At 54.0% G+C, this 26,523-nt stretch overlaps 11 protein-coding genes across 11 annotated transcripts; 5 read left to right on the plus strand and 6 right to left on the minus strand.

The window, feature by feature from the left end:
• Nucleotides 1-2,779: 2,779 nt before the first annotated feature.
• Nucleotides 2,780-4,352, plus strand: MRS44_014880 (uncharacterized protein; the record flags this gene model as incomplete). The annotated part of the gene is made up of 4 exons (XM_046281552.2): nucleotides 2,780-2,866; nucleotides 2,923-3,239; nucleotides 3,288-3,965; nucleotides 4,019-4,352. The coding sequence occupies 4 exons, from the start codon at nucleotides 2,780-2,782 to the stop codon at nucleotides 4,350-4,352; spliced, it is 1,416 nt and encodes a 471-aa protein (XP_046127973.1).
• A 766-nt stretch (nucleotides 4,353-5,118) lies between these two features.
• MRS44_014881 (uncharacterized protein) lies at nucleotides 5,119-7,531 on the minus strand (the record flags this gene model as incomplete). The annotated part of the gene is made up of 4 exons (XM_046271388.2): nucleotides 5,119-5,810; nucleotides 5,859-5,970; nucleotides 6,023-6,745; nucleotides 6,797-7,531. The coding sequence occupies 4 exons, from the start codon at nucleotides 7,529-7,531 to the stop codon at nucleotides 5,119-5,121; spliced, it is 2,262 nt and encodes a 753-aa protein (XP_046127974.1).
• A 1,791-nt stretch (nucleotides 7,532-9,322) lies between these two features.
• Nucleotides 9,323-10,483, plus strand: MRS44_014882 (uncharacterized protein; the record flags this gene model as incomplete). Its single annotated transcript, XM_046277247.2, has 1 exon — nucleotides 9,323-10,483. The coding sequence occupies one exon, from the start codon at nucleotides 9,323-9,325 to the stop codon at nucleotides 10,481-10,483; it is 1,161 nt and encodes a 386-aa protein (XP_046127975.1).
• Nucleotides 10,484-10,723: 240 nt separating this feature from the next.
• On the minus strand, nucleotides 10,724-11,172 carry MRS44_014883 (uncharacterized protein; the record flags this gene model as incomplete). The annotated part of the gene is made up of 3 exons (XM_046277248.2): nucleotides 10,724-10,893; nucleotides 10,944-11,042; nucleotides 11,121-11,172. The coding sequence occupies 3 exons, from the start codon at nucleotides 11,170-11,172 to the stop codon at nucleotides 10,724-10,726; spliced, it is 321 nt and encodes a 106-aa protein (XP_046127976.2).
• Nucleotides 11,173-12,732: 1,560 nt separating this feature from the next.
• Nucleotides 12,733-13,650, plus strand: MRS44_014884 (uncharacterized protein; the record flags this gene model as incomplete). The annotated part of the gene is made up of 1 exon (XM_046284703.2): nucleotides 12,733-13,650. One exon carries the CDS (start codon nucleotides 12,733-12,735, stop codon nucleotides 13,648-13,650), a length of 918 nt encoding a protein of 305 aa, XP_046127977.1.
• Nucleotides 13,651-14,384: 734 nt separating this feature from the next.
• MRS44_014885 (60S ribosomal protein uL13) lies at nucleotides 14,385-15,400 on the plus strand (the record flags this gene model as incomplete). Its single annotated transcript, XM_046284704.2, has 5 exons — nucleotides 14,385-14,405; nucleotides 14,612-14,747; nucleotides 14,846-14,899; nucleotides 14,952-15,210; nucleotides 15,262-15,400. 5 exons carry the CDS (start codon nucleotides 14,385-14,387, stop codon nucleotides 15,398-15,400), a joined length of 609 nt encoding a protein of 202 aa, XP_046127978.1.
• Nucleotides 15,401-16,606: 1,206 nt separating this feature from the next.
• MRS44_014886 (uncharacterized protein) lies at nucleotides 16,607-17,215 on the plus strand (the record flags this gene model as incomplete). Its single annotated transcript, XM_046277249.2, has 1 exon — nucleotides 16,607-17,215. The coding sequence occupies one exon, from the start codon at nucleotides 16,607-16,609 to the stop codon at nucleotides 17,213-17,215; it is 609 nt and encodes a 202-aa protein (XP_046127979.1).
• Nucleotides 17,216-18,766: 1,551 nt separating this feature from the next.
• Nucleotides 18,767-19,171, minus strand: MRS44_014887 (uncharacterized protein; the record flags this gene model as incomplete). Its single annotated transcript, XM_046279655.1, has 1 exon — nucleotides 18,767-19,171. One exon carries the CDS (start codon nucleotides 19,169-19,171, stop codon nucleotides 18,767-18,769), a length of 405 nt encoding a protein of 134 aa, XP_046127980.1.
• A 215-nt stretch (nucleotides 19,172-19,386) lies between these two features.
• MRS44_014888 (uncharacterized protein) lies at nucleotides 19,387-20,422 on the minus strand (the record flags this gene model as incomplete). Its single annotated transcript, XM_065618586.1, has 2 exons — nucleotides 19,387-20,058; nucleotides 20,300-20,422. The coding sequence occupies 2 exons, from the start codon at nucleotides 20,420-20,422 to the stop codon at nucleotides 19,387-19,389; spliced, it is 795 nt and encodes a 264-aa protein (XP_065474658.1).
• A 2,218-nt stretch (nucleotides 20,423-22,640) lies between these two features.
• MRS44_014889 (uncharacterized protein) lies at nucleotides 22,641-23,304 on the minus strand (the record flags this gene model as incomplete). The annotated part of the gene is made up of 2 exons (XM_046274153.2): nucleotides 22,641-22,915; nucleotides 22,962-23,304. The coding sequence occupies 2 exons, from the start codon at nucleotides 23,302-23,304 to the stop codon at nucleotides 22,641-22,643; spliced, it is 618 nt and encodes a 205-aa protein (XP_046127981.2).
• A 327-nt stretch (nucleotides 23,305-23,631) lies between these two features.
• On the minus strand, nucleotides 23,632-24,981 carry MRS44_014890 (uncharacterized protein; the record flags this gene model as incomplete). The annotated part of the gene is made up of 2 exons (XM_046281553.2): nucleotides 23,632-24,050; nucleotides 24,675-24,981. 2 exons carry the CDS (start codon nucleotides 24,979-24,981, stop codon nucleotides 23,632-23,634), a joined length of 726 nt encoding a protein of 241 aa, XP_046127982.1.
• Nucleotides 24,982-26,523: the final 1,542 nt, after the last annotated feature.

Consider the following 26,523-nt stretch of genomic DNA (forward strand, 5'->3'; position numbering starts at 1 on the left):
CACCCGTGATTGAATCCAACTGGTGGCAGAGATTCAGGGCATTGAGAGGAGCTCAAGCATTTGAGGCCTTGCAACACATCGGAGCAACAACACTCCGATCATATGCATGTCAACGATCCTGCACCCCGTCCACGACCAATAACGACCGGGAACTTGACCGGGCGCATCAAGTCCTTTGCGACCAACTCAGTTTGGGCTACAATTGCTGAGCTACAATTGCTCATACGCAGTCTACGACTATAAACGGGAAAAGACAGCTACGACAACACGTTGTTGGTTTCAAGATACCCAATTGACGACAATATCGAGCACTCCCGAAGCAAACCTGTGATTTGAAAGCCATACGCACTTCGGGCAAGGCAGACGGCAGAAGTCGTTCGACATGAGACACTCGCCGGCCAACTGATGCGAGGTATACGACTCATGCGTTAGGGCGGAACATCGTGACGGGATGGTTGTTCCTTATCTCTGCGCTACGCTAATCGCACCACGGGAAACAAGCGTAATTTCGAGGTCGTCCAGTTCCTTTATCTTTGCCAAGTGGATGGCCTCTTCGGCACAAGGTTCGGATGCAGCGGGTGTCCTCATACGGTATCCATGGATTCAGCTGTCGGGCCCGCCAAGTTTGTTATCGCATTCGCAGCTGAGACGAAGTGTTCACACATGCAAACTGCTGCACTTCTGGTGGCCAATGAGATATGGATTGTCGGAATGATCACACCCTCAGCCCCGGTCGATGAATGCCCTTTGGTCTACCGCCAAGCAGGAGATGATTCATCAGGTCGGAGCAACGAGCGTGGTATTCGGTATCGGTCAGTCGGAGTAGGTTGATAGTCGTGTTGGCTGCTTGCCACAGTCATCAAAGTCAAGAAACATATTCGGGTTCGTCACTCGAGGGTCGGCGGCGTCGATGAAGTCGGATTAGAGTCGAACTCGAGAACAGTCCAGCACGACGGGAGAGGTCAGTCTTAAATATTTGGTGCCAGTCAGATCCTACCTCCTTGAAGGGTCGCAGAGAGCGGGAAGCTCGCATACTGACGCCCGCAACCGTCTCTCACAAGGCTGTGCGGGCGCAAGAGGACCATCGACAGTTGATGGAAAGTGTGGGGAATGAACAGGTCAACTTGGGCTTGGATCGAGCTTCTATAACGTCTCAGGCGTTTCAGTGGCTGAAATTGTGATGTTGAGCTTTTCGTAGCACAAGGCATCATCTCTACGAATCATCACCAGCTTCAGACAATTCAAGCAGCATAGAACTAACCGGCCGGCATGACAGCAACATCTTGATCCGTTTGCCGACGCTTTCCTTACGCTCGGCTTTCCGCATGACCAAGCTTTCCAGCAGCGAGCAGTCTCATCAACGGGCATTCCAACTCATCTTACCCCCAATCGCAAGAGGCTTTCACTTACAACCTCTTTGGGACAAGGACGAGACCCCCGGCACATCAGGCCCTTGCTTTGGACCCAGCCATCACCGCTAGGGGCTCCACCAGCTTCGCCAAGAGATAAGGCAGCGGCCCAATCAGGCGTGCCCCATTCGACCTCATCCAACGACTCCCAGCAGGCAATCTAGCGAGTCTGGAGATAAGAAGCTCGGACGGCGTTGGATCGGCTCTGCAAGGCGTCTGGGGAAGCGGAAGATGGGCTGCGAGGCGCGAGGATGAGTCTTGGCTGTAACCCTTGAGGTGCTGCTTACTATTATGCCTTCAGGCTGTGAGGAGTAATGGAACCTTGACCTCTTCTCGGATTCATCTGGCAAGACAAGTTGTCCAGTATTCCAGTCGGTAGTTGAGATCCAGCTAGAGACCAGAGGCGAGATCTAGAGCGCAATGGTCATCTTGTGGCAGTGCGGCAACAGTTCACAACCCCGGGACACTCTTCAAGTTCAACGTGCGGATCATTTCCGAAACTGTAGAATCCGGGGTCGCATTTTCCGCTTCACAAGTCGTCAACCAAGGATGCTTCCTTCACTGCGATAAGCCTAAAGCCAAGAAAGGATGCTCATTCGATCCAACCGCCAAGCCGAGGTCGCAATGCCAGGGGCCTGTTGGAACTTCGATGCTTATCAGTAGGCGCCGTTTTAAGTCGACGGTGGCTTGGGGATCCGGCCCTCCCACTCGCATATGGGATCGCGCATGCATTGCATGCTGCGATAAGCACAAAAGAACCCGTCGAGAAGAGCTAGAAGATGCTTCATTTCGTCGACGAAACTCGGTTTGTCAGCCTTTTCTAGACTATCGGGGATTACAATCATGGGATCTATCGACAGCCAAGAGTCTCTTGGCTATTTCTGGATCCCGAGATATCCATATGCCGTATCTTATTGCCCCAGAGATGACGGCTCGCACAGTGATCCCATGCCTTGAATACGGAATGCCAACTGACGAGTGGCTCTCTTGGCTGCAGCCGTCTGGTCAGTTCGGACTCCTTTCGGATGTTCATTACCTTCTTTGGGGGTGCTCTCATATTGCTACTCGAGCTATGGGCGTCTTATCAAGATTCCCCCACACCATATCCGACATGTACCCCCCTGTCGCCGGCGCAACTTGTTAGCCTTTCTGTCACGGAGGATCGGATTCAAGGAGGATACCCCTGGTGTCAGTTTTGCCTTTGTCTGGTCTTGAACCCGTCGGACGTTGGGCAAGGTATTTAGCCTTTGTCGACCCCCAGACAGTTTCTTGTCTCGCCTCATCCCTTCAAGTCCTTCCCATCCGAACATCGTGGGTTCTGGGAACAAACAACAAGCTTTGACAGTCTTGCCTTTGACACTGTCGCCATCATGTCTTCGCTCCCTTACAATGGAACAGAGGGCAAGGCCGACGATGGCTACTCTTCTGGCATCCATGACCTGAATGTCTTTTACGACGTGAGTGGACATTGCTACTCTGACTGTAATCATGTCAACTAACATGCTGGCTCCAGACCGGGCACCTGACCTTCATCGTCGTCTCCGCTGTCCTGGTTCTTCTCATGATTCCCGGCGTCGGCTTCTTCTACAGCGGCCTGGCCCGTCGCAAGTCTGCCCTGACGCTGATCCTGCTGTCCATGGCATCGGTCGCCGTCATCAGCTTCCAGTGGTTCTTCTGGGGTTACTCCCTGACCTTTTCTCGAACTGGAAACGCCTTCCTGGGCGACCTCACCCAGTTCGGTCTCATGAAGACTCTGGCTCAGCCCAATGGATCCTCTTTCCTTCCTGATATCCTGCTGTGCCTTTACCAGGGCATGTTTGCCTGCATTACGTGAGTATCTCTCTCCGGGCAAGACGAGGGGAAATGCTAACTGTACAGTCCTGCCCTCGCTATTGGTGCCGTTGCTGATCGTGGCCGTGTCCTCCCTGCCATGGTCTTCATGCTCCTCTGGTCCACCATTGTCTACGACCCCATTGCCTACTGGACCTGGAACGGCAACGGTTGGTTGTTCAACCTCCCCAGCTACGACTTTGCTGGTGGCGGTCCCGTCCACGTTGCTTCGGGAACTTGCGCTCTCGCCTACTCCCTGATGCTCGGCAAGCGTACTGGCTACTCTCGCAACAACGGTCTTCCCTACCGTCCTCACAACGTCACCCACGTTGTGCTCGGTACCGTCTTCCTCTGGGTCGGTTGGTTCGGCTTCAACGGTGGTTCTGCTCTCGGCATGAACATTCGCGCCGTCATGGCCTGCTACGTGACCAACCTTGCTGCCTCTTGCGGTGCCATTGCCTGGACTCTTCTCGATTACCGTCTCGAGAAGAAGTGGAGCACCATTGGTTTCTGCTCCGGTGCCATCTCTGGTCTCGTTGCCATCACCCCTGCTGCTGGCTTCGTCAAGCCCTGGGCTGCCGTCATCATTGGTGTCTGCGGTGGTATCTTTTGCAACTTTGCCACCAAGCTCAAGTTCGTCCTCAACATCGACGACGGTCTTGATATCTTTGCCGTCCACGGTATCGGCGGCATGGTTGGCAACATCCTCACCGGTATCTTTGGAACGTACGTTTTTCACTCCTTGACTCACTTACAAACCCTCGCTAACTCCTCTCTAGCAAATCCATCGCTAACCTCGACGGCGGCGAGTACGACCCCATCGGTTGGGTTGACGGCCACTGGGTCCAGCTCGGCTATCAGATCGCCGGCACCTGTGCCGCCTTTGGCTGGTCCTTTGTCCTCTCGTGCATCCTCCTGTTCCTCATGAACCTCATCCCCGGCCTGTCGCTGCGCGTCCCTGCCGAAGAGGAGGAGCTCGGTCTCGATGACGGTCAGCTCGGCGAGTTTGCCTACGACTATGTCGAGTTGACCCGACACATGGCTGATAGCACGCACCCTCACTCGGTTGCCAGTGCTCAGACTAGCCAGGAGAAGATTCAGGGGAATGCTTAGAGTTTCACGTGTGAGACTCTGGAGGATGGATGATACCATGGATACATAAGAAGTAGTTCTTGTATGTCGTTGTCGTCGAGTTGTGAAGACAATTATATATACCCATATATCTGGTGAGACGTTGGTCAACACCAGATAGTCAACTTAATAACACATTATTATAAACTCAACGTCTTCAACCAAAAGTAAATCATGTGCGTCAAAAGCAAGTCTATTGTCAACTCCAAAACTCGCGTCACAACACAACGCAAAGCATCATGTAATCAGACTATGTGTCCCCCCTAAGCAGGCATTATCAACACAATGACCGCTCTACCATGATCCTCTTCTCCTCTCAGAGGATGCCAGATAACCGCACAGCCTCTGTATGAAAAAAAACCAAGCAAAAGCCCGTCGTGACTGATCATGTACGTACGTGCCCCGTGTGTCCGTCCGCCTCCTCCATGCCCGTTTGCCCCCTCCCCCGTGGTATACCTAGTTACGTGTGGTTTCCTTGCCGTCAAAAGTCGTGGCCGCAAAAACCGCGGCGTGCCATTCACACAACAAAAAACTCCCCGGTGCGCGCGCGCTTTCTGTGTCTGTCGTCTAACCATTCCAGAGAGCTCCTCTGCTCTTCTTCCAACGCCTTGGTCGTCCATTAGCCGGGTCGAACGCGGGGGAGCTGGCCCAAGGAGGTCCGTACCGTGGGCAGAGAGAAGCCCAAAAACAAATTATGGTAGTGTCATCGCTAACCTAACCTGAGCCTTAAAGCAAACATTCTATCGTTTCAGTTCATCACGTCGGGTTGCTGCTGCTGTTGCTGCTCGCCATTCTCCTGTGGTCGGTGGATAGTCGCCGTGCTCGCGCCTGTTGAAGGCTCTCCGTTGGTAGGACCACCGTGGCCCAGGGTTGCGGCGCTGGCATGGCTGGTGACCTGAGGGAGTCGCTGCTGTTGTACTCCGCCTGCTGTCAGGTTGTTAATGGTGTTCCGATATGCCACAGACCCAAGCAGTCCTGGAGCCGTTCGCGCTAGACGCGGCGAGGGCAAGAGGCGGGCCAGTGGCGCAAAGAGTGTAGGGAGCTGACCTAGTAATAAGCCGGGTGGCGGAGGTGGCACAGGGATGGCTTGCGTGAATGTGTTGTTCATGAGCTGGTTGGGATTCACAGTTCCGTTGGCGACGTTTCCGTTGACGGGGATCGGGACCTGGGCATCCACTGCCATCTCGCTACCGTCCATTCCTTCAAAGTCGTTGTCATCGTCGGCCATTTCATCATCGGCTCCCTCACCCGCAGCAGCCGACTGTTGAGCGGCCACAGAGTTACGAGGTGCCCGAATAGCGTCCCAGCGAGCTGAGCGGGGCCAGCTGTTGGTCTCCCAGTATTCCTCGAACTGTGGTGAGGTATTTAGGAAGTCTCGGAACTTGGACACCATGGTGCCTGAGAAGACGCAAAAAACATCTCTTTGGTGCTGTGTAAACTCTGTAGTATGGTCAGCAGGGGCATCAAATGACAACTGAGCCAACTGACCTGGAGGCGCTTGTCGACAGTAGGGCTGGAAATCGTCGCGCTGGAAGGCAGCTACTCCAGTCAAACTGAGGTGAGTGAGTCTTGGACATGAGTTGAGCAGCTTCATAATGCTCTGTATGCAGTTAGTAGCTGTCCAGGAAAGAATAGACTTGATCAATACTGACCTTGAGAGAGAGGTTGATACAGTAGCTGAGATGGACACGCTCAAGACTTGAAGCGTAGTACTCTCCGCCAACAAGAACACCGCTGGCGTCTCGTCGCACTCTAGGTCGGTAAGCCGCTTCAGCAAGCGCCAAGACAGACTCATCTGTGATGGAACTGCACTTGACCAGACCGATACGCTTCAGCTTGGGGAGAAGAGCAAGTCGCTTAACTGATTCATCCGTCAAGTTGACGCAGCAGCCGAGATCGATGTATCGGATGCGGTTGCAGTTCTGAACAAGCTTCTTAACTCCCTCGTCGGTGATGTTCCCGCAGTGACCAAGATGTACGTAGTGCAGGTTCTTGCCGAGTTTGGAAATGGCATGCACAGCAGCATCAGTAATGTTCCGGCACTTGGCGAGCACAAGATTACGCAGGCGCGGTGCCACATCGATAATCTTTTGGACCGCAGCGTCCGTCAAGCGCATGCAAGAAGTCAGGTCGAGAATGCGGAGGTGCTCAAAGTGTCGTCCAGCGGGAAGCGATAGGAAGGCATCGTCGTCGATCAAATCGCAATTCGCCAATCGAAGCTCGCGCAGACAGTTGCCCTTGACCATCAGAGACGTCACTGGGCCGTTGCCGATGCGACTGCACTGATGAAGATCGATCTCGAGGATGTTGGGACAGTTATTGGCGAAAGCGTGGATGGCATCGTCCTGAAGTTGGGCGCACTCGTTGAGTTTCAGCTACCACGGAATTAGTCACATGCATCAATCAACAGACTCCTCCATACGCACTCTTTTGATATACCGGCAGTTGTTTGCTAGTGCAATCATGCTCTCGTTCGAGATGTTCTCGCAGCCGGAAATGTTGAGTCCTTGCAGGCGCTTGCAGTGCTCGGCGATGGCAGTGATCGACTGTTCCGTAATGTTCTTGTCATTGGAAATATCGAGAGCCAAGAGCGAGTTGCTGTTCTCGACGAGGGCGATCAAACCAGAGTCGGTGAGCCCGCGGCAGTTGGTGAGGGTCAGTCGCTCGACGCGGGTGCACACTGAGAGAGGCAACACGCTACCATCGTTGACCTTATCGGCGAGGGCAGCGAGGTTAAGCCGCTTGATGAAGTCACGATAGCTGAAAAAAGGGTGCTCGAGCTGCAGGGTCTGGCAAATGCTGCTGTGGTTCCTCCAATTCGTACAAGCAGGGCGGTGCCAAAGAAGGTCGACTGTGTTCCTGGCCCACCGCTTGCAGACAAGCATGCTGTGGTAGAGGTCTGAGGTGGCGCTCAACTTGGCAAAGATGCTGATGAGGATCTCGTTTGGCAGGCGGTTAACGGGCGGTTGGCAATCATCTTCGACCTGCATATCTTGAAAGTTTGGTACTCCGATGCTTGACTGTGAATCGTTTGCACCGAGGAAGAAGTCGGACTCTTCGTTGTCGGCGGGCGCGGGGGAAGTCGACGACGACGACGATCGGGAGTCATCTTGGTCGTCGGCGGGCGCAGGGCTCGGTCGAGCAGCGGCGGAAGCAGCCATGTTGGCGGGCAGGGCAGCGGACCGCATCAAACGACGATACGGGCACGCTGCTTGTGTTTATAACAGGTGAAGCGGTCGTCGAAGAACGGTTTTGGGCAACAAGGAGCCTGAAAATCAGGGATCACAAGGGTGATTCTTAAGCAGCGGCAACGGGCGGCTGCGAGATTCGGGAGGCCCGTTCAAGGCCGATGCGGATCGTTATCGTAGCGAAAGCGTATTCGACGTGACTTGAGTAGATGCAGGATGGTCGGGGACGCGGTCCGATGCCAACTCGCTCGCTCGCTTCGAGTATATGCGTTTCGCGGCGGCGATGAAACTGATGATGATGATGGTGGAACAAGCGGCGGTAGTTGGAGTTCGTAGGTTGGTTCCAGTTGGCAAGGCGAGCCAAAAACGGGGCGGAGCTTCTCGCTAACTTGGGTACTGGCTGGGTTGGGCTTGGGTAGGGTACCTACGGTTGCCAGCACAGTACTCGTGTTGGCGCAGGTGGAAGCTGGGCGTTGCAAGTACCCGCAAGGACAGGGGAGGCGTCTGTGTTTATTTCCTTGGTTTCAGTCGCGATGGGAGGGATCTGGGTCCTTGATTTGGCAGATGCGCCCTGTAAATTCGCGCGGTCATGCGCTGGGAGCCCACTGTAAGCGCTGCAAGCCTCTGAAGAGTCTGCACCTCACTCCGCGCGCGGACGAGGCGGTCCCCAGATGGTCCCGGATGTCCTATGGAGATGGTCCCAACCAGGGCTCAGGCCTTGTCTGCTAGTCGCGGGGATGACCGTAGTGGGGTTGAGGCGGGAGTCTTCTCTCTAGATCAGGGGGATGGCGCTTGCGGGTCTTGACTTGGATGTGACTCTGTAGAGTGACAAGCTTGATGAGGACCGTGAGGATGAATGCGAGGAATGCAGAGTGTCTCGCTGGATCGCGTGTTCAGGTCACGACTGATCACGTTGACTGCGGGGGAGACGGAGAGGGGTATAGTAATATCTGATAGGTATGTAGAGGTGTAATTCGTCGAGACCAGAAACGGGCTTATTGGAGGCGATTCATTAAGAGGTCTGAACAATGAAGTGGCGTCAGCCATTAATGACCCATGGAACATGAAGAGGAGTTCTGGCTCGCATGGAAAGCTGGAGGAAAACGGCCAGGAGCGTCTGGATTCAACCTTGCTTCTCCAGCCACAATACGGCGCATGTTGAGAGGGAGTCCATGACGGTAATACCTGAGGATCATGCAAAAGCGCCCGAATTAGGGTATGACATGAGGCCCTTTGTTACTGTCTAGGATCCCCTCCTGTCCTTAGGCTGATATTACCACTAAAGAGTTCATGTCTTTACTGATGACTCTTTAATGCGGAGAATGTCACGTTGTAGTGTCATCAACACGTTCTGTGAACAAGTGACCCCGCCTGCTATTCTGCACTACATTCAATGCGGAACCAGTTGTTCAAACTACAAATAATCATTCCGTAGATGCATGTGATATAATATCCCTCTCTCGCCCGAATCTCAACTGGCTGCCTCAACTACTTTTCGATGCCCGACTCCAGGGTAAGAAAGATGCTCGTGATGGTGACGCTGACGTAGTTGCGTCGGTGATTAGATAACGACATGATGTGGGGCATCGACACGGGTCAGACGTTTTCCCGCCATCGTCCGTAACTTGCCGGATCTTGATTGCACTTTCAGATCATCACTAACAGCCTCCATGCCCTTCTTTTCCCATTCAATGGTTTGTTTTTGATTTGATCTCTTGTCAAACATTGAATAGATACCCTCCTTTACCATCGCCGAGCGTCGTCATGCTTCGTCCTTCGACTCTTCGTCCCGTGCTTCGCGCGCAAGCTCGGACACAATGCGCCATCGCCCGGGTATCCCGTCGTACCATGTTCTCTCAGCGTCAATCCAACCGCCTGGTCGATGATCTGGACGTGAATCACCTCAATGCGAAGCGAAGAGACTACGAGCAGAACCGCACTGCTTTCCTAGCCGCCGGTGCCATCGCTGGCATCGTTTCCTTCATTTACACAGCTTGGAAGCTCAAGCAAGCCATCGATGTCCAGAGCGAGAAGGAGAAGCGGGCTGTCAAGTGCGATGCGCCGATACCGACAGAAACCTTCAAGACTGAAGCGGGCGAGAAGCGCAAGGTGGTGCTCCACGACGAAGACGGTCAAGAGGTTGTTCCCACTGGCAACACCACCATCAAGCTGTATCCTCGAACGATAGACATCGAAGAGGTTGCCCCGCCTCAGAGCGCCCCCGGCCCAATTGCGGCTGCGGTTACCGACAAGAAGGGCACCGAGTTCACACTGGTTGGTCTGGGAACGAGGACGGTAACCTTCATCGGCATTGAGGTGTATGTGGTTGGCTTCTACGTCGCTACCCAAGACATTGAGAAGTTGCAGCACTATCTCGTCAAGAAGATCAACCCTCTAGCCACGACTCTGATTCCATCGGAGAAGGAGGTCCTGCGCAAGGCGCTGGAGGATGCGACCGAGGGCGAGGAGACATGGAATGCGATCCTCAAGGATGCCGGATGTCGCACGGCGTTCCGCATTACCCCCGTTCGGGACACGGACTTTCCCCATATGCGCGATGGTCTTGTGAGGGCCATTCAAGCTCGCACGGGTCGTGACTCAGAGTACAATGATGAGGCTTTTGGAACTGCCATGAAGACGTTCAAGCAGATGTTCCAGAGAGGCCAGGTTCTCAAGAAGAAGGAACTGCTCCTCGTCCGGGATGCTTCAGGGACATTGACGCTCACTTACAACAGCGGCGACTTCAAGACGCCAAAGAAGAGTGTTATGGGAAGCCTGAGTGATGAGCGACTGTCCAGGCTGCTTTGGCTTAACTACCTCGCTGGCAAGAAGGTTGCGTCAGAGGAGGCCAGACGGAACATTATCAATGGCGTCATGGAGTTTGTTGAGAGACCCGTCGGCACTGTCGCCACGCAAGTTCTGTAGAGGAGGTATCACGAAGAGGTGTACGTTATGGACAGCAAAAGACATGTATCACTAGGCAGACACAACTCGACAAGTAAGGTCGAAGGTTTCATGAATTCAACTCATCTGCTTTTGCAGGTGCACGCAACACCAAGTGGCAGTGCTATCTAGCCATCGTATATCTATAGCCTACAAGCTTCTATAGCTTGGAACTGAAGGTTATCAGCTCTCCTTGTCCGGTCAAACAGGAGTAGCCGGTCCTTACGCCTTCAATGCACCCGCCTCCTTGAGCAGGTTCTGGAGCTTGCCGCCAGACTTTAAGCTCTGGACGTCCGAGTTGCCGCCGATGTGCTTCTGCTTGATGTAGACATTGGGGACGGTGCGCTGACCAGAGATTTGCTCGAGGGCATCCTGGATGTCAGAGCCGTCGGCTGAAGATGTTAGTAACAGACCTATTCACCGAATCAAGAAGACAACATACGGATCTGGTCAAGCTCAAGGAGCTCGTAGACGGTGTTGAGGTCGTCCAGGGTCTTCTTGGTCTGTCTGCAGTAAGGGCAGTAAGACTTTGAGAAGACGACTGCGAACAAGGGTGTTAGCTACTATCCACGAGCACATGCGCCCCACAGCGCCCATTACGGGATGGATTTCAACATACCAACAGCGTTGTCGTCAATGATTTGCTGAACCTTCTGGGAGATCTCTGCCATGGTGCCGGGACTGGGTGCGCGGTGGAAGAATGAACGGAAGAAGTTCATGGATGGGGTTCACTTGGCTTGTGAGAGCGGGGCGGAGAAGAAGAGGGCGGCGAGGTATTTATCTATCAGAGGGAGCCCTGGTGATTGATTGCGCGAAAATGAACCTGAGGATGTCGGCACGTAGAGGCGAATCGGGGTGATTTGTCATGGGCTTCAAGTGCAATGGATTTGGAATATTGGATTTGGAATTGGATATCGGCGTTGGGGATGTAATTCCACGGGGTTTCGGACGGAAAAGCGATGATGCAATTGCTTCTCAATCTGGGCCTTGGGGCTGAGTCAGCCTCTCAGATTCGACTGGAATCAAATGCTGTCCCTTGACTCCCTTCTCCAGGGCTCGACGCCCCTCTAGCGCCTTCTGGATAAATACCGGGCCCCTGAACGTGCCCTCCCCTCAGGGGCTCTCCCGCTAGAACTGCCCGACGTCTTCCCCCAGGTTTCCATTGCCAATTGTCAGGCCATGAACCTGGAAGGAGGCGTCGGGTCCCCCGTGCGGCTCTGGCTGCCCGAGATTAACCAGGCCCCGGGCTGAATGTTTCAATTTTTAGAAATCTGGCCTCGACCCTTTATCTCTACCAACCTCGACCTCTCACCATCACGAACTAACAACGGCTCCTTGATTTCCATCGTAGATCCGGACTGCTTGCAGCATCTGCTTTCTGCTCGTACATACAGCGCGATCCAAGATTCAGAATCTCCCGTCCCCTCCCGCCTGCATCTCGACCAATCGCTGAGCCCCCAGCCCGCATCCTCAAGCTGCCTGGTTTGCGACTTGCATCATCATCACACACATCCACCACGCGCATACGAATCTACGTTGTACAGAGGTACATACTTGCAGCCTGACCTCGACGTATTACGGCCAAGCCCCTCACAGTGTCACCGGAGAACCCAAGCCCCGACGCTTGTCAAACCGACTGACGCCTTGTCCGCCTGCGCTACCTGACCTGCCCGCCTTCTTGCTTGCCTTGCCTTGCCTGCTTGTCTGGCTTCCCCGCTGCCAACTCACTGCGTTGCGCACCGCCCGCGGGAACCCTCTATCGACACTGGTCGCCCAGGTCGCATCGCTGGGAAGACCCTGGCCCCAAGGGTCGTGATCGTCGTCCGCTGCCGCCACCTTTGTCCTCGTCGCGCGCTGCCCACCTGCTCCACATCAGCCCACGGTCGATCACAGAGAACCGCCTTGAACAGACGTCCTCTCGACCCGACCGCCCTGCCTTTACCTCGCTTCCTGTCCATGACCTTGGTCAATTAACTGCATTTGTATCCCCATTTGCCTCTAGGGTGTCCTCTTCGGGACCACCTTAGAACCGACTGAACAAGGTGGATTCCACCCAAGAAATCGTGGCATCTCCCGGTGCCTTACAAAACGTCACGTCCTACCTCAACGGGGCGTTGGCTAATCTCTCGTCTGCCTTTCAAGATTCGAGCGATTACATTTCCGACACTCTCGGTGTCCCTCCAACATTAGTCTACAGCAGCCTCGCCGTCCTGCTCGCCGTCCCCCTGACAATGTCGAGATACGGCTGGTCTATCAGCCGCGAACAACTTTCGCCCTACGGCTCCGTCCCCGGCGGTGTGCCCGCCGTCACCGACGATGACTTTAGCTACATCACTTCCCAAGATCTGGATGATGTGACCGAAGCCCAGTATTATCCCAGATCTCACTCGGCTGCCCCGCCAGCTCCCGAAGACGACGTCCTCTTGATCAAGAACAGGGGCGTGACGTATCCGGCGCACTTTCCTGCGTATGCAATCGGAGATGGAAAGCTGCGGGTGATAGACGTCAAGGACCGGGTCGCTCTCATGTTGGAGCTGCCTGTGCGGGGAACCTCACGGATCAAGCTCCTGTACAAGGGCAAACAGCTCAAGGACCCCATGGCGCCAGTTCGAGATTACGGCGTCAAAAACAACAGCGAACTGATGGCGGTGATTCCCGAGATTGATGATATTAGCAGCCCATCCGACGAGGAGATGGTGATTGTTGATGCGCCCCGGGAAGACAGGAAAGCCCGCCGTCGCAGAAAGAAGCGTGACAAGAAGAAGGGCATCACCAGCGATGGTGACTCTGTGTCGGCGAGCAGCCCTCGCGACAGTACCTCTACGTTTGATCAGCCTCGATCACCTCCTGCGCCGCCTGTGTCCTCTGGAGCGACCAGTGGCCCCATGAAGGCTCTGGACGATCTCGCCGTCGAATTCCAGATCAAGTGGCTGCCCCTTTGCACCGACTACATCGAGGCACCACCCTCTGATCCCAAGAAGCGGGAGGAGGAACATCGCAAGGTGTCAGAGTCCGTCATGCAGCACATCATGCTCAAGCTTGACTGTATTGACAGCGAGGGTATTGCAGAGGTCAGGGCGAGGAGAAAGGAGCTGGTCCAGCAGGTCCAGAAGACACTGAAGGAACTGGATGTTGCAAAAGACTCATAACCCGAACTTTCCTACTCATAGTTGTTGACGGCCATGTTAGAGGCCGGGAAGATTGTCTAGTCTTGAGTGCATTTGGCGTTAAACCGGATGGATATGCGGATGCTCGTTTACCATTGCTATTCTCATTAGAACAAGCTGTACAATAGATCCAAGGAGATTCGACGGCCTTGACGATGATGACAAAGATAGAAAGCCTGGACAGATTGTATTCTTTTCTTTAATCAACCATTTGGGATTTGGCTAGACCACTTGAATCTGGATCACCTTTGCTTCATCTCCAGATTTCCTGATCAGTGACGATAACCCTTACCCATCCACCGTCGGAACGATCCACCGAGATCACGTGCCAAATCACCGACTTTCCCCGGATGCCCGAGATCCATTTCAAGCTTTGTGGGAAGGGCGCGCCCGCGCTCGGTAAATTGTCGGCACCAAGGCTCTAGGTCTCTAAACCCTAAGCACATCCAGCACCGCTTCTGCCGAATCACACCCTTTCCGTATGGGGCTAGCGTATTTCCATCCAAAGGCACAACGAGCCCTCAAGCGGTCCTTGGATTTTTCGCACGTCAATCATATCGCGACCACTTCCACCCAACATTCGAGGGACGACTAACCCCAGCAGCACAGGAAATACAGATTCTCGCCGGCCAGGTTCGAGGATTTGTTTGTCTTAGCCGTCGTCTGAGCTGCCCTTCTTTTCCTTTTCTTTAATTCCCCCAGAAAAGACGGTTACGATGTCGACGTTCGAACAGGTTGTGAGTAACCTTCAAGTCTACCGCACAACCATGGTGATGCGACCACGGGTCGAGGGCAGAGGCAGGACGCAGGTGCTAGGAACGGATTGAGGATGCTGCGGGATCTCCAAGACCTCAGCGCCGGCTTCTGCCTTGAACTCGACACCCGCTGCTTTCACATGGGAATATTTAAAGGTGCATTTCGCTGACCTTTGTGCGTCTTCTAGGTCGTCATCGATGGCAAGGGCCATCTCCTTGGCCGACTCGCCTCCATTGTCGCCAAGCAGCTCCTTAGCGGCCAGAAGATTGTCATCGTCCGCTGCGAGGCTCTCAACATCTCTGGCGAGTTCTTCCGCGCGAAGCGTATGTCTACCCCACGACGCACAACTCCGACCTGTGGCCGAACACCACCACCGGGCACCACCACGACGAGCCAGGACACAAGCTGATGATGCCAACAGTCAAGTACCACGCCCACCTCCGAAAGATCACCCGATACAACCCCACCCGCGGAGGTGAGCAGAACCGCTTCCCAGTGTCGAGATGCAGTCATTGACCCCAAGACAGGTCCTTTCCACTTCCGTGCTCCTTCCCGAATCTTCTACAAGGCCGTCCGTGGCATGATCCCCCACAAGACTGCCCGTGGTGCCGCCGCTCTCGAGCGCCTCAAGGTCTTTGAGGGTGTCCCCCCTCCCTACGACAAGAAGAAGAAGATGGTCGTCCCCCAGGCTCTCCGTGTTCTCCGACTCCAGCCCGGCCGCAAGTACTGCACCGTTGGCCGTCTGAGCCACGAGGTTGGCTGGAAGTACCAGGACATTGTTGGCCGGTATGTTTGATATGACCTCGCAGACCAAGGACCAGAGCTGACATTCTATAGATTGGAGGACCGAAGAAAGGCCAAGGCCGCGGCCTACTACGAGCGCAAGAAGATTGCTGCCCGACAACTCTCGGACGCCAAGAAGACCGCCGCCGTCAAGGACGAGACCACCAAGGCCCTCGCTGCCTTTGGCTACTAAGCCAGCCATATCCCTCGACTTTAGGTTCTTGCCGGTCTAGGTAAAACTTGGCACCATGATTTCTCGTGCGTTTCGTTAGATTGGCGCGGCGGTTCAACAAAGGGATTTACTTGATTTGCTGAGTGATGGCAAGGGCGGCTTGAGGAGAGGATGTCGATTCCCCCAAAAATGTTCTAAATGAAGTCCCGTCGTCTGGAACCCCCATTCCCCAAGAGAAGAAAAATAAAGCACAGAAACCCACAATCAACATGATGAATGCATGAAGATGAGAGAGACTATGTGCCGAGATTTTTGCACTCTTGTCATTATGAGGACCAACGATGGGACTTTGTTTCGGGGCGTCATATGGGTTTTTTTCTCTTGGAATCTGTCATGTCTCTTCTTCATCTATCACCCAAGGACGCCAGTAGTTCGGCGGACGGGTTCAAGGGGATGGTGAAGGGAGGTGCTTGTTACATCGGGACAGGGTCTCGCATTTTGCACTAGGAGTAGAAAAGGAAAGGTTCTTGTTTGATCAAGTGGTATATACGACGAAATGCATTGTGATGGCTGTGACTTGTGCGAGATGAAGCGAGGTGAAGACGTCATATCATGGTGATTTGGGTGATTGATGGCATGATGGGATCTATCAAGGTCTGTGGAATGGACCAACCTGTCAATGATTGCATATCGTGTAGGGACTTGTATCATTGGGCGAATTGTGAGTTCATTAAAGTATGGAGAACCCCAATATGTGGGACAGATGATATGTTTATTGAAGCAACAATTCATCATGGAAATAGGGCACACAATTGTGTTTAAGCGACAACACCGATGATAACATGACATGAATTAGCGGAGACCCCACTCGATACCATATTATTAAAACTCAGTTCAATAAATAGAAGGAATTGGCTTGCTAGAGCTGGCAACTGTCCTGCGATATAAAGACTGAGGTTGTTCATGTCAATCTCCAGGGTAAGGCAAGGTGGCCGCGAGGGGTGTCATGTGCCGCTAAGATAAGATAAGAACTTTAAGTGAGGTGTCCTAAACATCAACTTATTACTTGCAGCGCCTACAGAGAGTGACAGACAACCTCAACACTACGCTTTCCCACCTTGCGCGCTCGCAACACAGTCGCTCTTTTACCAGAAACCCCAAGAGATATCCGCGATTCATCAGCACAAGAAACAGCGCCTGCGCAACACATAAATCACATCCGTCAACATGTCGGACCTTACACACTTTGATCTCCTCCCTCTTCAGATGGACCCTCAATCCAAGGCCATCTCGTCACTCAACCCATCCCGCGCCCTCGCCGCCGAACTCGAGACCCTCAACGCCCTGCACCGCTCGCTACTCAACCTCGAGACACCATCAGGAGCTCCTCCCCCTCCGATCCCCGTCAACCCTAAGCGCACGGCCAACGTGACCAAGCTCCGCGATTCGGGCAATGCCGAGTACCGCAAGGGCAAGTACGCCGACGCAATCAAGTTTTACACCCTGGGTCTGCAGATGGCCATGACGAGGCCCATGTGGGAGCCCGCGGCCCTGGTGCGAGAGGAGGTTAGCTCGCTGCTGGCGAACAGGGCGCAGGCGCACATGGCGCTGCAGAACTGGGCCGAGGGCGCTGTGGATGCGCACGCGAGCGTCGAGGCGAGGTGGGTTGGAAACGCCAAGGCGTGGTGGAGGAGGGGAAGGTGTCTGAGTGAGATGGGGAGGTTGGAGGAGGCGAGGGATTGGGTTAAGAGGGGTCTTGAGGTTGAGGGTGAGGAGGCTGAGCTTGTGCAGTTGCTCAAGGATGTCGAGGGCAAGATTGAGAAGGACCAAGCATAATTTGGGACGTGGAGTCGGGGGTGATTGTGTGGTTGAGTGTGTGGCTCCGAGATGTAGATGGCTTCGGCAGTGGTTCACCTGAGACATGGGATGGCCGTGACCATCTGCAGGTACAGAGCTCGGAGAGGGCGAGATACTAGCCGAAGATGTCTCAGCCTGGATATGCCACACCAAGGCATGACGGAATGCGGGTTTTATGTTGAGGGTAATGGGTTTGTTGTTTCTGCCGTGTTTTTTATAGGGAGTTTATGCTTGTCAAAATGCTTTCATGTCAATGCGAAAGAATACCTATTTCTTGACAATGTACCGCTACGTTTTCAACTGGTCTCGATATATCACAAGGCTTCCATGTCAATGAAATGGAGCCCCTGGAGTCTTCATACGCAACACCTCTGGAGTTCGGGTATTTTTGAAATGCTTCCATCAATGCAAGAAGGCCCCTCCACGAGATCCAATATATGCCATGCACCTTGCTCACAGGGAAGTACTAGTATCTGCCCTGGACTCCTAGGTACGCATGTCTATGTAACTTCTCTAGATATAGGATACCCTTGGTTCTTCAATACTCAACCACTTTCCTACAGTTGGCTTGTGTCTGTATCAAAGCGTTCTCATGGAAGTCAATGCGAATGAACCCCTGATTCCTCAGCACCACCACGTTTCCTGCAAGTTGACGTCTGTGTCAGAATAATTCCGTGTTAATGCAAGTATTCCCCAAGTACTTCAATACACACCCAACTTTCTTCACAGGGAGTCATGTATGAACTACATGTTGAGCCAATGCCAAGAGCCCTTGATTCTTCAACTCTATAGGATCCAGGTGCATCACCTCCACTCAGTGTTGCTCTACACAACGAAAGCTACCCAGCACCCATGGTAGAAACAATAAAGAAGACTGATTTGACGGCCGTGTTTCTCGGCATGAGGGGGTAACTAGGCAAAGACGCGAAAAAAAAGAACATGATATCCGCCAAAATACATGGGTAATCGTACACTTCCTTGAGATTCTTGCCGCCCCTTTGCTCCTCTCCTTCTTCCCTTGCGCCTGGCTCTTTTGCTTTGGCGACATGACGATTGAAAGAACAAACGCGTGTATCCCTCTCGGTCACCCCCTTTGTTTCCCTGATTTCATTCCAACCAACTCCGGAATCTTCGGTAGAAGTCCTGGGCTCGGCACCATGTCACGTTGTTCCCTTCCCCCGTTTATCCATCCCTGACATGCCATTAAAAATAAGAGAGAACTAAAAAGGAAAACAGTAACTGTCTTTCATGGTGTGCGTATCCTGAGTTTGGGGTCTGTATTCGTGAAAAAATGAGGCTTTGGCGGGTGGTATGGTTGGTTGGTAGGGGGGCTAAAGTGGTGTGGGTTGTCCTTTGTTCCCCCTGGAGTTGGGCTGATGGTCGTGGGCCAATGCGGGTGGTTTGCGATGGGTGCCCGAAGCGAGGAGGAGCATGCCTTTGCGAAAAACGAGAAAAAAACGCTGGTCTCGAGTGGGAAACAAGAGGCAGTTTTGCTTGATCGAGGCATATTCAGCCGCGAGAGGATCAAGTTTACTCAGCCTTCTCGCTGAGCTTCTCGTTGAGGCTCTGACCGCGAGGTCGCATGACGGCGTCCTGGCCGACCATCCTCCTGTCGAGGGCGCGCTCGAGCTTGGCGCCCAGGGCGAGCTTGCTCATGGTGTCGGTCTTTTCGTCGGTGAGGACGACGCGCTGCGAGGTGAGGGCCTTGTTCTCCATGCGGTCGAGGCCAGTGGCGATGTCGCGGATCTCGGCGTGGGCCGAATCGGTGGTCTGGACGGTGGGAGCGAACGAGGGAGCCATGCTGTAGGTGCTGAAGCGAACGGAGTTGCGGTTCTTGGAAGGGTCAGCTGCTGGTTGATCCTGCTTTTGATCCTGCTTGCGACGGCTGGGCTGGGAGTGGGCGTGCGAAGAGGACCAGGGAAGAGGTTTGGCCATGTTGAGGGATGGGCAGGAGTCAAGTGGTTTTGAATGTGAAAGGTGAAGGGTTGCGACAGTGAAACAGGAGAGATATAGAACAAAGAAGAGAGTATATGGCAGGGTATTGGTAGACAGGGAACAAAGACGATGATGACAAGCTGAACCAGGCGACCGGAGCAAGCAAACAAAGATGGACAATCAGTCACATCTCAACAGTTGACTTGCTCGCGTCCTCAAACACCACGGTGGGCAGACAGCGGATCCCCCGGTGAAGGGGACAGGGCAGACAGGCGGGCGAAACAACCTAGAGGAGGGGGAGGACGTACCGAAGGGGCCATGATGGGCCGGGAAGAGTCCAAGGAGGCAGGCATGATGGTGGACAATGCGCGATACGACGCTGGCTTGGGTAAAAGGAAGAGAAGCTGGTGCTGGTGGATACTAGCGACGAGTATGAAACGGAAGTGATTGAGGGTTTGAAGTCGAGAGAAGAGGCGAGCAACGACGGATGAGTCGATAGTCGGAGGAGCGAGAGGACCGGACAGGCAAGGCGCGGCAGGTTGTGGTATGGTAGCCAAGGCTTGAATGGATCGAGTTATAGGTAGGTAGTTAAGTTGCTTTGGTGCGCGACGGTGAATCGGAGCTTGATCGAGTTGGGCGTGGTCTGGCGTGGTCTGGTCTGGTCGGGTCAGGTTATAGTGGACAAGAGTCAACGAGGAGAGACTGAGAGGGAAAACGGGCACGAAAAAGAAATTGGGCAAAGGATGGAGTAAAAAGAAATGGCGAGCAGGGGGTGGGAGGACTTGGAGATTAAAGAGAACAAGAGAGGACGAAGATGAGACGGGACGGGAATGGCCATGGATGGTATGGACTGGTCTGGTCTTGGTCTCAGCGCGTGCGTGCGTGCGCTGCGCGTGCGTAAGGTGCACACACTTCTCAGGGAGGTGAGGGGCTTACTGTGAGGTACAGTACCACCTTGGGGTCGTTTTTTTTTTCTACTCAGGTACTTGGAGGGTGGGAGGTGGTACGGCCGTAGTACAAGTCACTTGAAGGATTAATTCCAAATGTTGTTTACTAGTTAGAGTGTCAAGAGGTGCAACGATGGCGGCGGGCGCTATAATTACAGAAGGACGAGATGAAGCCGATCACTCTCAAAGCGAGGTAACTTGTAAGCCCAAGTTTCAGAACAGAGACCAGGGGGGTTGCTTTGGATGGCACGATTGAGGTGATGGTGATGGGTGTTGGAGGAGTGGAGAGAGGACAGACAGACATGGCCCCCCTGAGACGAGACGAGCGGTACCTGTGCGACGACAGACACATCATGTACCCCGGGCGGGGCCGAGCACTGCAGCCCAGACTCTACAGAGCATTGGTCGAGGGCCTAGAGGAGAAGCTATTCAGCTTCATCTTTTCAATATTGGATTTCTCGGTCGGTAATGTATTGGAACTGTATCCGCTCGCCCTCATCAAGTGACGCCTCGGTGATCACCCGTTAGAGTCGACCCAGTGATTGGCCAATCCTCCACGTCGGCGCCTCGTGGACTCGTGGCCTCTAGCCGGGGGAAGCTGAGGGTGTGCAGCTGCAAGCACGTCTCGTCTTCCAGGGGTTCAAAGTCCAGGTTCGCGCCAGGGGGGGTCCAGATGGGGACAGAGATGCAGACTCGCAGGCAAAGAGTGGATGACTCTGCCCCACGAGGCATTCTCTTAGTGATCTCCAAGGCCTGGAATGAGAATCTCAACCCGACGAAACATTAAACATCACACGCTCTAGTTAGGACCCCTTTGACTTTTTTTGCCCTCATCGGCCCCGGGGCCTGGCACTCCGGCTTGTGTGCCAATCCAGCCAATGCCAGGAGCTGGGTGCGCCACTCGCGTGGGAGCCATGAACCTTGCCGCACGCCTTGGATCAGGCTGTCTGGGCAAGCAGGAAGTTACAGTAGCATCATGGTGATTGAATGACGATGTGCTTGCTTGACCTGTGAATGGGGGCGCTAAGCGAGGGGTGGTGGTGACTGGCAGTGTTTACGATGGTGATGCCTTCAGCGCAACCTTGGATTCACGGACAATGATCAACACTTCTTGTTTTATTTTTTTGTTAATGCCCTTGCAGTGAGAGTGCGTGTGGGTGACAGAGTTAAAAAACACGAGACCCGCATTACAATGTGGAAATGAACAAGCAGAGGCGAGGGAGGTATTCAGGTCGAGGTTGTGCAACCAACGGCCGGACACTGACCTTGACAAGATGTTGAACAATTACACTCTAGCCCATCTCGAGGTTGATCATCAATCACGGGAATAGCTCGCCCGTAGCTTCAGCTGACAATATTCAGCCCAGCTGTCTCTTTTCTTTGACAACCCAATCTCACAAGAGACAAACCATTAAACTCCGGATCCATCTGGGTCGGTCTCGTCTCGCGCGAGGCGCCATCGGGGCTGCCGCTCGCTCGTCTCGTCATCCGACACCAACAACAAAAGGCGCCGCCTTAGCCTTACGGGATGGCTGCTAATTCCGGTGGAGTTGGTGGTCGATCGCCTCTTAAGATTTTGATGGCATGTCTCACAAAGACAAATCCATCTTTTTAGTCCCAAACATACGATTGACCTCGTTTGGCCATGGGAAAGTCGAGATAACTCGGGTAGAGTAGGAGGGAAATGTTGGGCGTTACTCGCTTCTGGTGGAGTTGCACTGAACAAAGCAAGCAGAGCCTCTCTCACAAACGATCCGTCATCTCTACAACTCTAGACGAATCATCAGCTTTGCTCACCAGAGTGCCAGAGTCACACCTTTTGGCGGCAATGGGCTGACGTTTCAGCCCGCTCTCGCGGATCATCATGGCCCGGCCTCTTTGTCGTCCTTCCCTTGGTCCCTGATTTGATCAGCCCCCCCAAAGTTTTCGTCTCAGGCGCTGTCCTGTCAATCATACAGTACCCGCCCCGGCCACGCACGAGGAGACCACGAGCCAGATCCTGGTTCTTCCTGCAGACGTAGCACGTGGCATTTTCTCCCAGCTGTTGAGAGAGATAGATCAACCTGCCCGTCGGAAATCATCGACTTCTGGCCAAACTATCCCGCTTGAAGAAAGCGTCCGTCCCTCCTTCGGCAGTGGGTGCGTCTCGGCAGCGGGTGCGTCTCGGCAGCTGGATAGCCAACAACGCTCGCTTTGATTCATCTCGGACGCCAAGGTGGACTCATTCGGACGTCTGTGGCTAAAAGTATATCGCAGTGGAAGTAGCTGTATGCTTTGGCGGACACTTGGTTGGTGAGGAGGCATTGGGTGGAGATGAGAAACGTGCTTTGACCGTGTCTGGTTTCGTTGTCGTTAGAGACAGAAGAATAGCCCGAGACGGAGAAACCGGAGATGTTCATGGTATGGCTTGCTCTTATACCCGGTGAAGTCGCACACACTTGGTGATACACAAAGGATAAGACGAATGTATTTCAGCTCTACAAGACTCAATGTACAAAACACCAACCCCTTTCGCATCATCATCAGCGCTTGGACTTGTGTCTCTTCTTGCTGGACTTGGTCTTGCCCGAGGCATACTCCAGGTCGATCTTGTACCCCGAGCCTCCCGAGCTCGACTCGGACGTCGACGGGGACGGCGTCGAGTCTTCTTGAGACGTGACCGGGAACCCCCCGATGAGAGAAAAGGCCGAGCCGCGCCGATGCGACTTTGTGGCGCTGCTGTATCCGAACTTACGGGATGCCGAGCCCTTGCGCATCTCTGGGAACGTCATGTCGGGTGTTGGATCGCGACTCGAGCCTGGATGTGTTAGAGTTGGTAGATGAGAGGTAAGGGATGAACTCACCGTATCGGATACACTTGCTACAGCACCCGTGATCGCACGTCGTCTCAACAGCCTCGACGGCATAAGACTCGGGATCCATCTCGAGACGGCTCAGGGGCATGGTGCACCATCCTTGAGTGTTTGGCCCCTGCCGGCACGAGCAGCAGGTCCAACTGCCCCCTTTGCTCTTGAACTGGCAGTTCTGGAGGGGGCAGTCAGAGTTGGTGGGCTGGGCGGCAGCGAAGGAGATGTTGGAGCAGGGCGTCTCGTAGCCCGTCTCGAGGTCGATGAGGGCAGAGGGGCAGTAGTGCCAGTTGATGGACGTGTGGGAGCAGGGGTGATGTCGAGGATGGCCGTGGCACATGTTGCTGGTTGTGGATTGGGATGGAGTATATGCTGTGGTATGGGATCTGGGAGGTTGGTAAGGGGTATATGGAGGTGAGATGAAGTCAAAGAAGCCTGATATGAGGTCAAGAAAGGAGAAATTGGATTTGGACGGACGAGTTGAGGTTCTGAGTTGAGAAGGATGAAGTGGAATACAGCAAACAAGGCCAACTCCCATCAACAGCAGCTTCACTCATCCCCTATTTATACACCTCGTCAACTCGCCCACCAGGATCCAGAGCAGCCTATCCATCTGCGTAGATCGACCTCGACGACCTCGGCTTCAAACTCATCAGCGAAGCAATTTTCACTTCTCGAGACCCAAACCCACTTCAAAGCATCCACGACGAACACCACCGTCAACACCCTCAGGCAGGCGGGCGTCCTGCACCACCCCAGCCCTTGGATCCAGTGGCTGCTCTCTCAAGATCGTGTCCTGCGGCGCTGCATCATCGGAGGTTGCTTGCCCTCCGATGCGGCGTGTTGCGATGATGGTGGTGGTTTCTTGGGCGCTTTCAATGTCTCGGGTGCTAGAGGGGGGGTTTGTGCGACGGTCCCCGGGGGATTGATAGGACGCCACGATGATCTGGAAAATGTGCACGGCGGGCGAGGTGACGAGGCGCCTCGTGAATGGATGCTGGGTGCGTGGGTGGTACAAAGATGCCCCGCTGGATGGGCGGCTACGAGGGGCGGTCTGCGAGACGAGATCGATCCGGGAGCCTGGTACTGGGGAGCAGGTAAGCAGGCTGTGAGTTGGGTTGAGTTGTGATGATGGTTGAACTGGATTGAACGAGGTTCTTGTTAGTTTCACTAACTGATATGATCAATGAGTCAAGAGAACTTATAAACTCACACAACACCCCGAAACTCGCCGAGTCCTGCATCTTGGTGAGAGCACGACTCCGTCCACAAGACCTCGATCGAAGCCCCCTCGGCCGTGTAGCTGTGCATCTCGATTTAGACCCCCTGGTCTTGCAATGCAGGCTGACGGGATCTGGTGCAACGGGACATGTCAGCCTCGGGAGGAGATGGGACAAGCCACGAGGACAAGATCCGGCGTGGTCGGAGATGTGATCACGAGCGGTGAGGTAAGAGAAGACTGCGTCTGGTCTTGCTTTTACTGCAGACCTTTAGATTGAAGTTGAGAGGCTATACGAGAGTGACGACGGTGGGTTGGCTGCATATATGGAGTAATTAAGGCAGTAGCCCGTAAGCCAAGATGAGAACTCTCGATTATTACTGTCAACTCGACGAAACTAAGCCAAACTCGACACGCCCTAATCCTGGGTATCCAGCAAACTTGCTTCCCATCCAACCAAACTCAGGAAGAATACTCCCTGGAGGGCATACACGACTTGCAGCAGATGTGCTCGCAGCGGTACGTGGCCCCCTCGCCAATCATGACGCAGCTGCACCTCCCGCCGACATTCCACGTCTTGCCGCACCAGCAGCAGTCCCAGGCCTGGTTCTTGGCCTCGAAGGGGCAGTCCGGGAGCGGGCACTTGGGGAGCGTGTAGCCCGAGGGGGGAGGGTACGGGATGGACTGCTTGGTGGTGCTCGGGCAGGCTCTGCGGCCTCGCGCGAGGCCCGAGGGGCAGTAGGTGATGTGTGTAGAGACGTGCTCGCAAGCAAGGCGGAAGGTGACTTGATGGCACATTTTGGGTGAGACTTTGATGAGAGTTGGTGGTGTGTTGTAGTTGATTTGAGGGTCTGAGAGGTTGGATAGTTAATATTGAGGTTATTGCAGTATATTAAACTCAAAAATGCTCAAGATGACAGACAACGAATTGACGAGAGTGATTCTAAACTTCAGATGAAGAAACAAGCCATTTATACTTTTTTCAAGATGCCCTATTATTTATTCCCTTCTCCCGCTGTCCTTTCAATATCCCTCCCTAAGAAATCGATAAAAAAAGGAGACGGGTTGCAACAACACGCAACTCGAACCGTATTGGAAAGACCCGAAGGCGGACATGGCTGGTCAAACTCTTGACGAAGAAGATCGGGAAGATGATCAGAGCTGGAACACGGATCTTGTATCAAGCCAACGCGAAAACCGAAGCCAAGATTTGACTCCTTCTCCCCATGCAGAGTTGGCGGCCTGGGCTCATGAACGAGGAACATCGTGAGCCTCGTCGGTGATGCTGAGATGGAGAGTTCTTTTTGTTGAGGTGTGTAACAGCTGCTCTTGTCGGTTATTCATGCTTTTCGGGCCCTTGGGAATGAGGCTTTGAGGAACCTTGATTCTCGTCGAGTTGGCAAAAGAGGACAAAGATCGGAGGACGAGTGCCTTGTGAGTTACCGAGAAGGGCTATGTGATGAGCGAATCTGGAAGGGCAAGACCAGTATATGATGGACTGAATGATGGAACGCTTCCCGAAATAGGTAATAGACAAAAGATGTGAAGAGAGCCGTCGTCTGTGGCGGTTTGGTCGTGATTAGTATTCCAAGGCGTGAATGTGCATATTCACCCCCCCTTTGAAGATTTCGGATGAACAGGGCCCTGGTTGAATGTCTCACTTACAACTTGGATATACACCCTCCGATATTCTTCGGCCTCGAAATGATACGCTCCTTACGTCTTGTCCTCTGTGCAGTTCTCACAGATCTGGTGATAGCAAAACGTATCCGGGGCCGTGGGTTGGTAGTTGAGGCACTGATAGCTCGAGTTTCTTCCCCTCCCACACGCGCAGCACACCCACCGCCCGCCGAGATCCTCAAGACGACAGGCTCCGGACTTGCACCTGGGATTTATCAGGCAGAGGCCCATGGTGCAGGGGTTGGAAATGTCCCCGCCTGGGGAGCTGTCCGAGATGTCGTCGCAGGGCGCGAGGGCTCTCCCGCTGAGGGGATCGTAGAGGGCCGCAGCGCAGTAGCTGTAGTGGCAGAGGTAACTCACGGGGCGGGAGCAGGGGGGATGTGGTGGTAGTGGAGGTAGTGGGCGATGCACATGGCGGCAGCAGCGTGTGAGGTTACACGAAAGTGGTGTGTGTGTCTCGGGAGGTTGCTCAGCTGATACGATCGAGCAGGGCTGAGGGGGCCGTGATCGGGGAGAAATATGGCTTGTTTCGGGATCTTGGGTTTGATGAGGGTTGATTCGTTCGTGGGCAAGTCGAGGCGAGAGGGGATCTTGAGCTGACTGGTGGCGTGATTTGGACAGTCAGGTTGTTTGCTCTGGATCGAGAAGATGAGAGGGTTA

Source organism: Fusarium solani, assembly GCF_023522795.1.
Source record: "Fusarium solani strain SB1 chromosome Unknown bctg00000010, whole genome shotgun sequence".
In the NCBI taxonomy this organism is placed as follows: Eukaryota; Fungi; Ascomycota; class Sordariomycetes; order Hypocreales; family Nectriaceae; genus Fusarium; species Fusarium solani.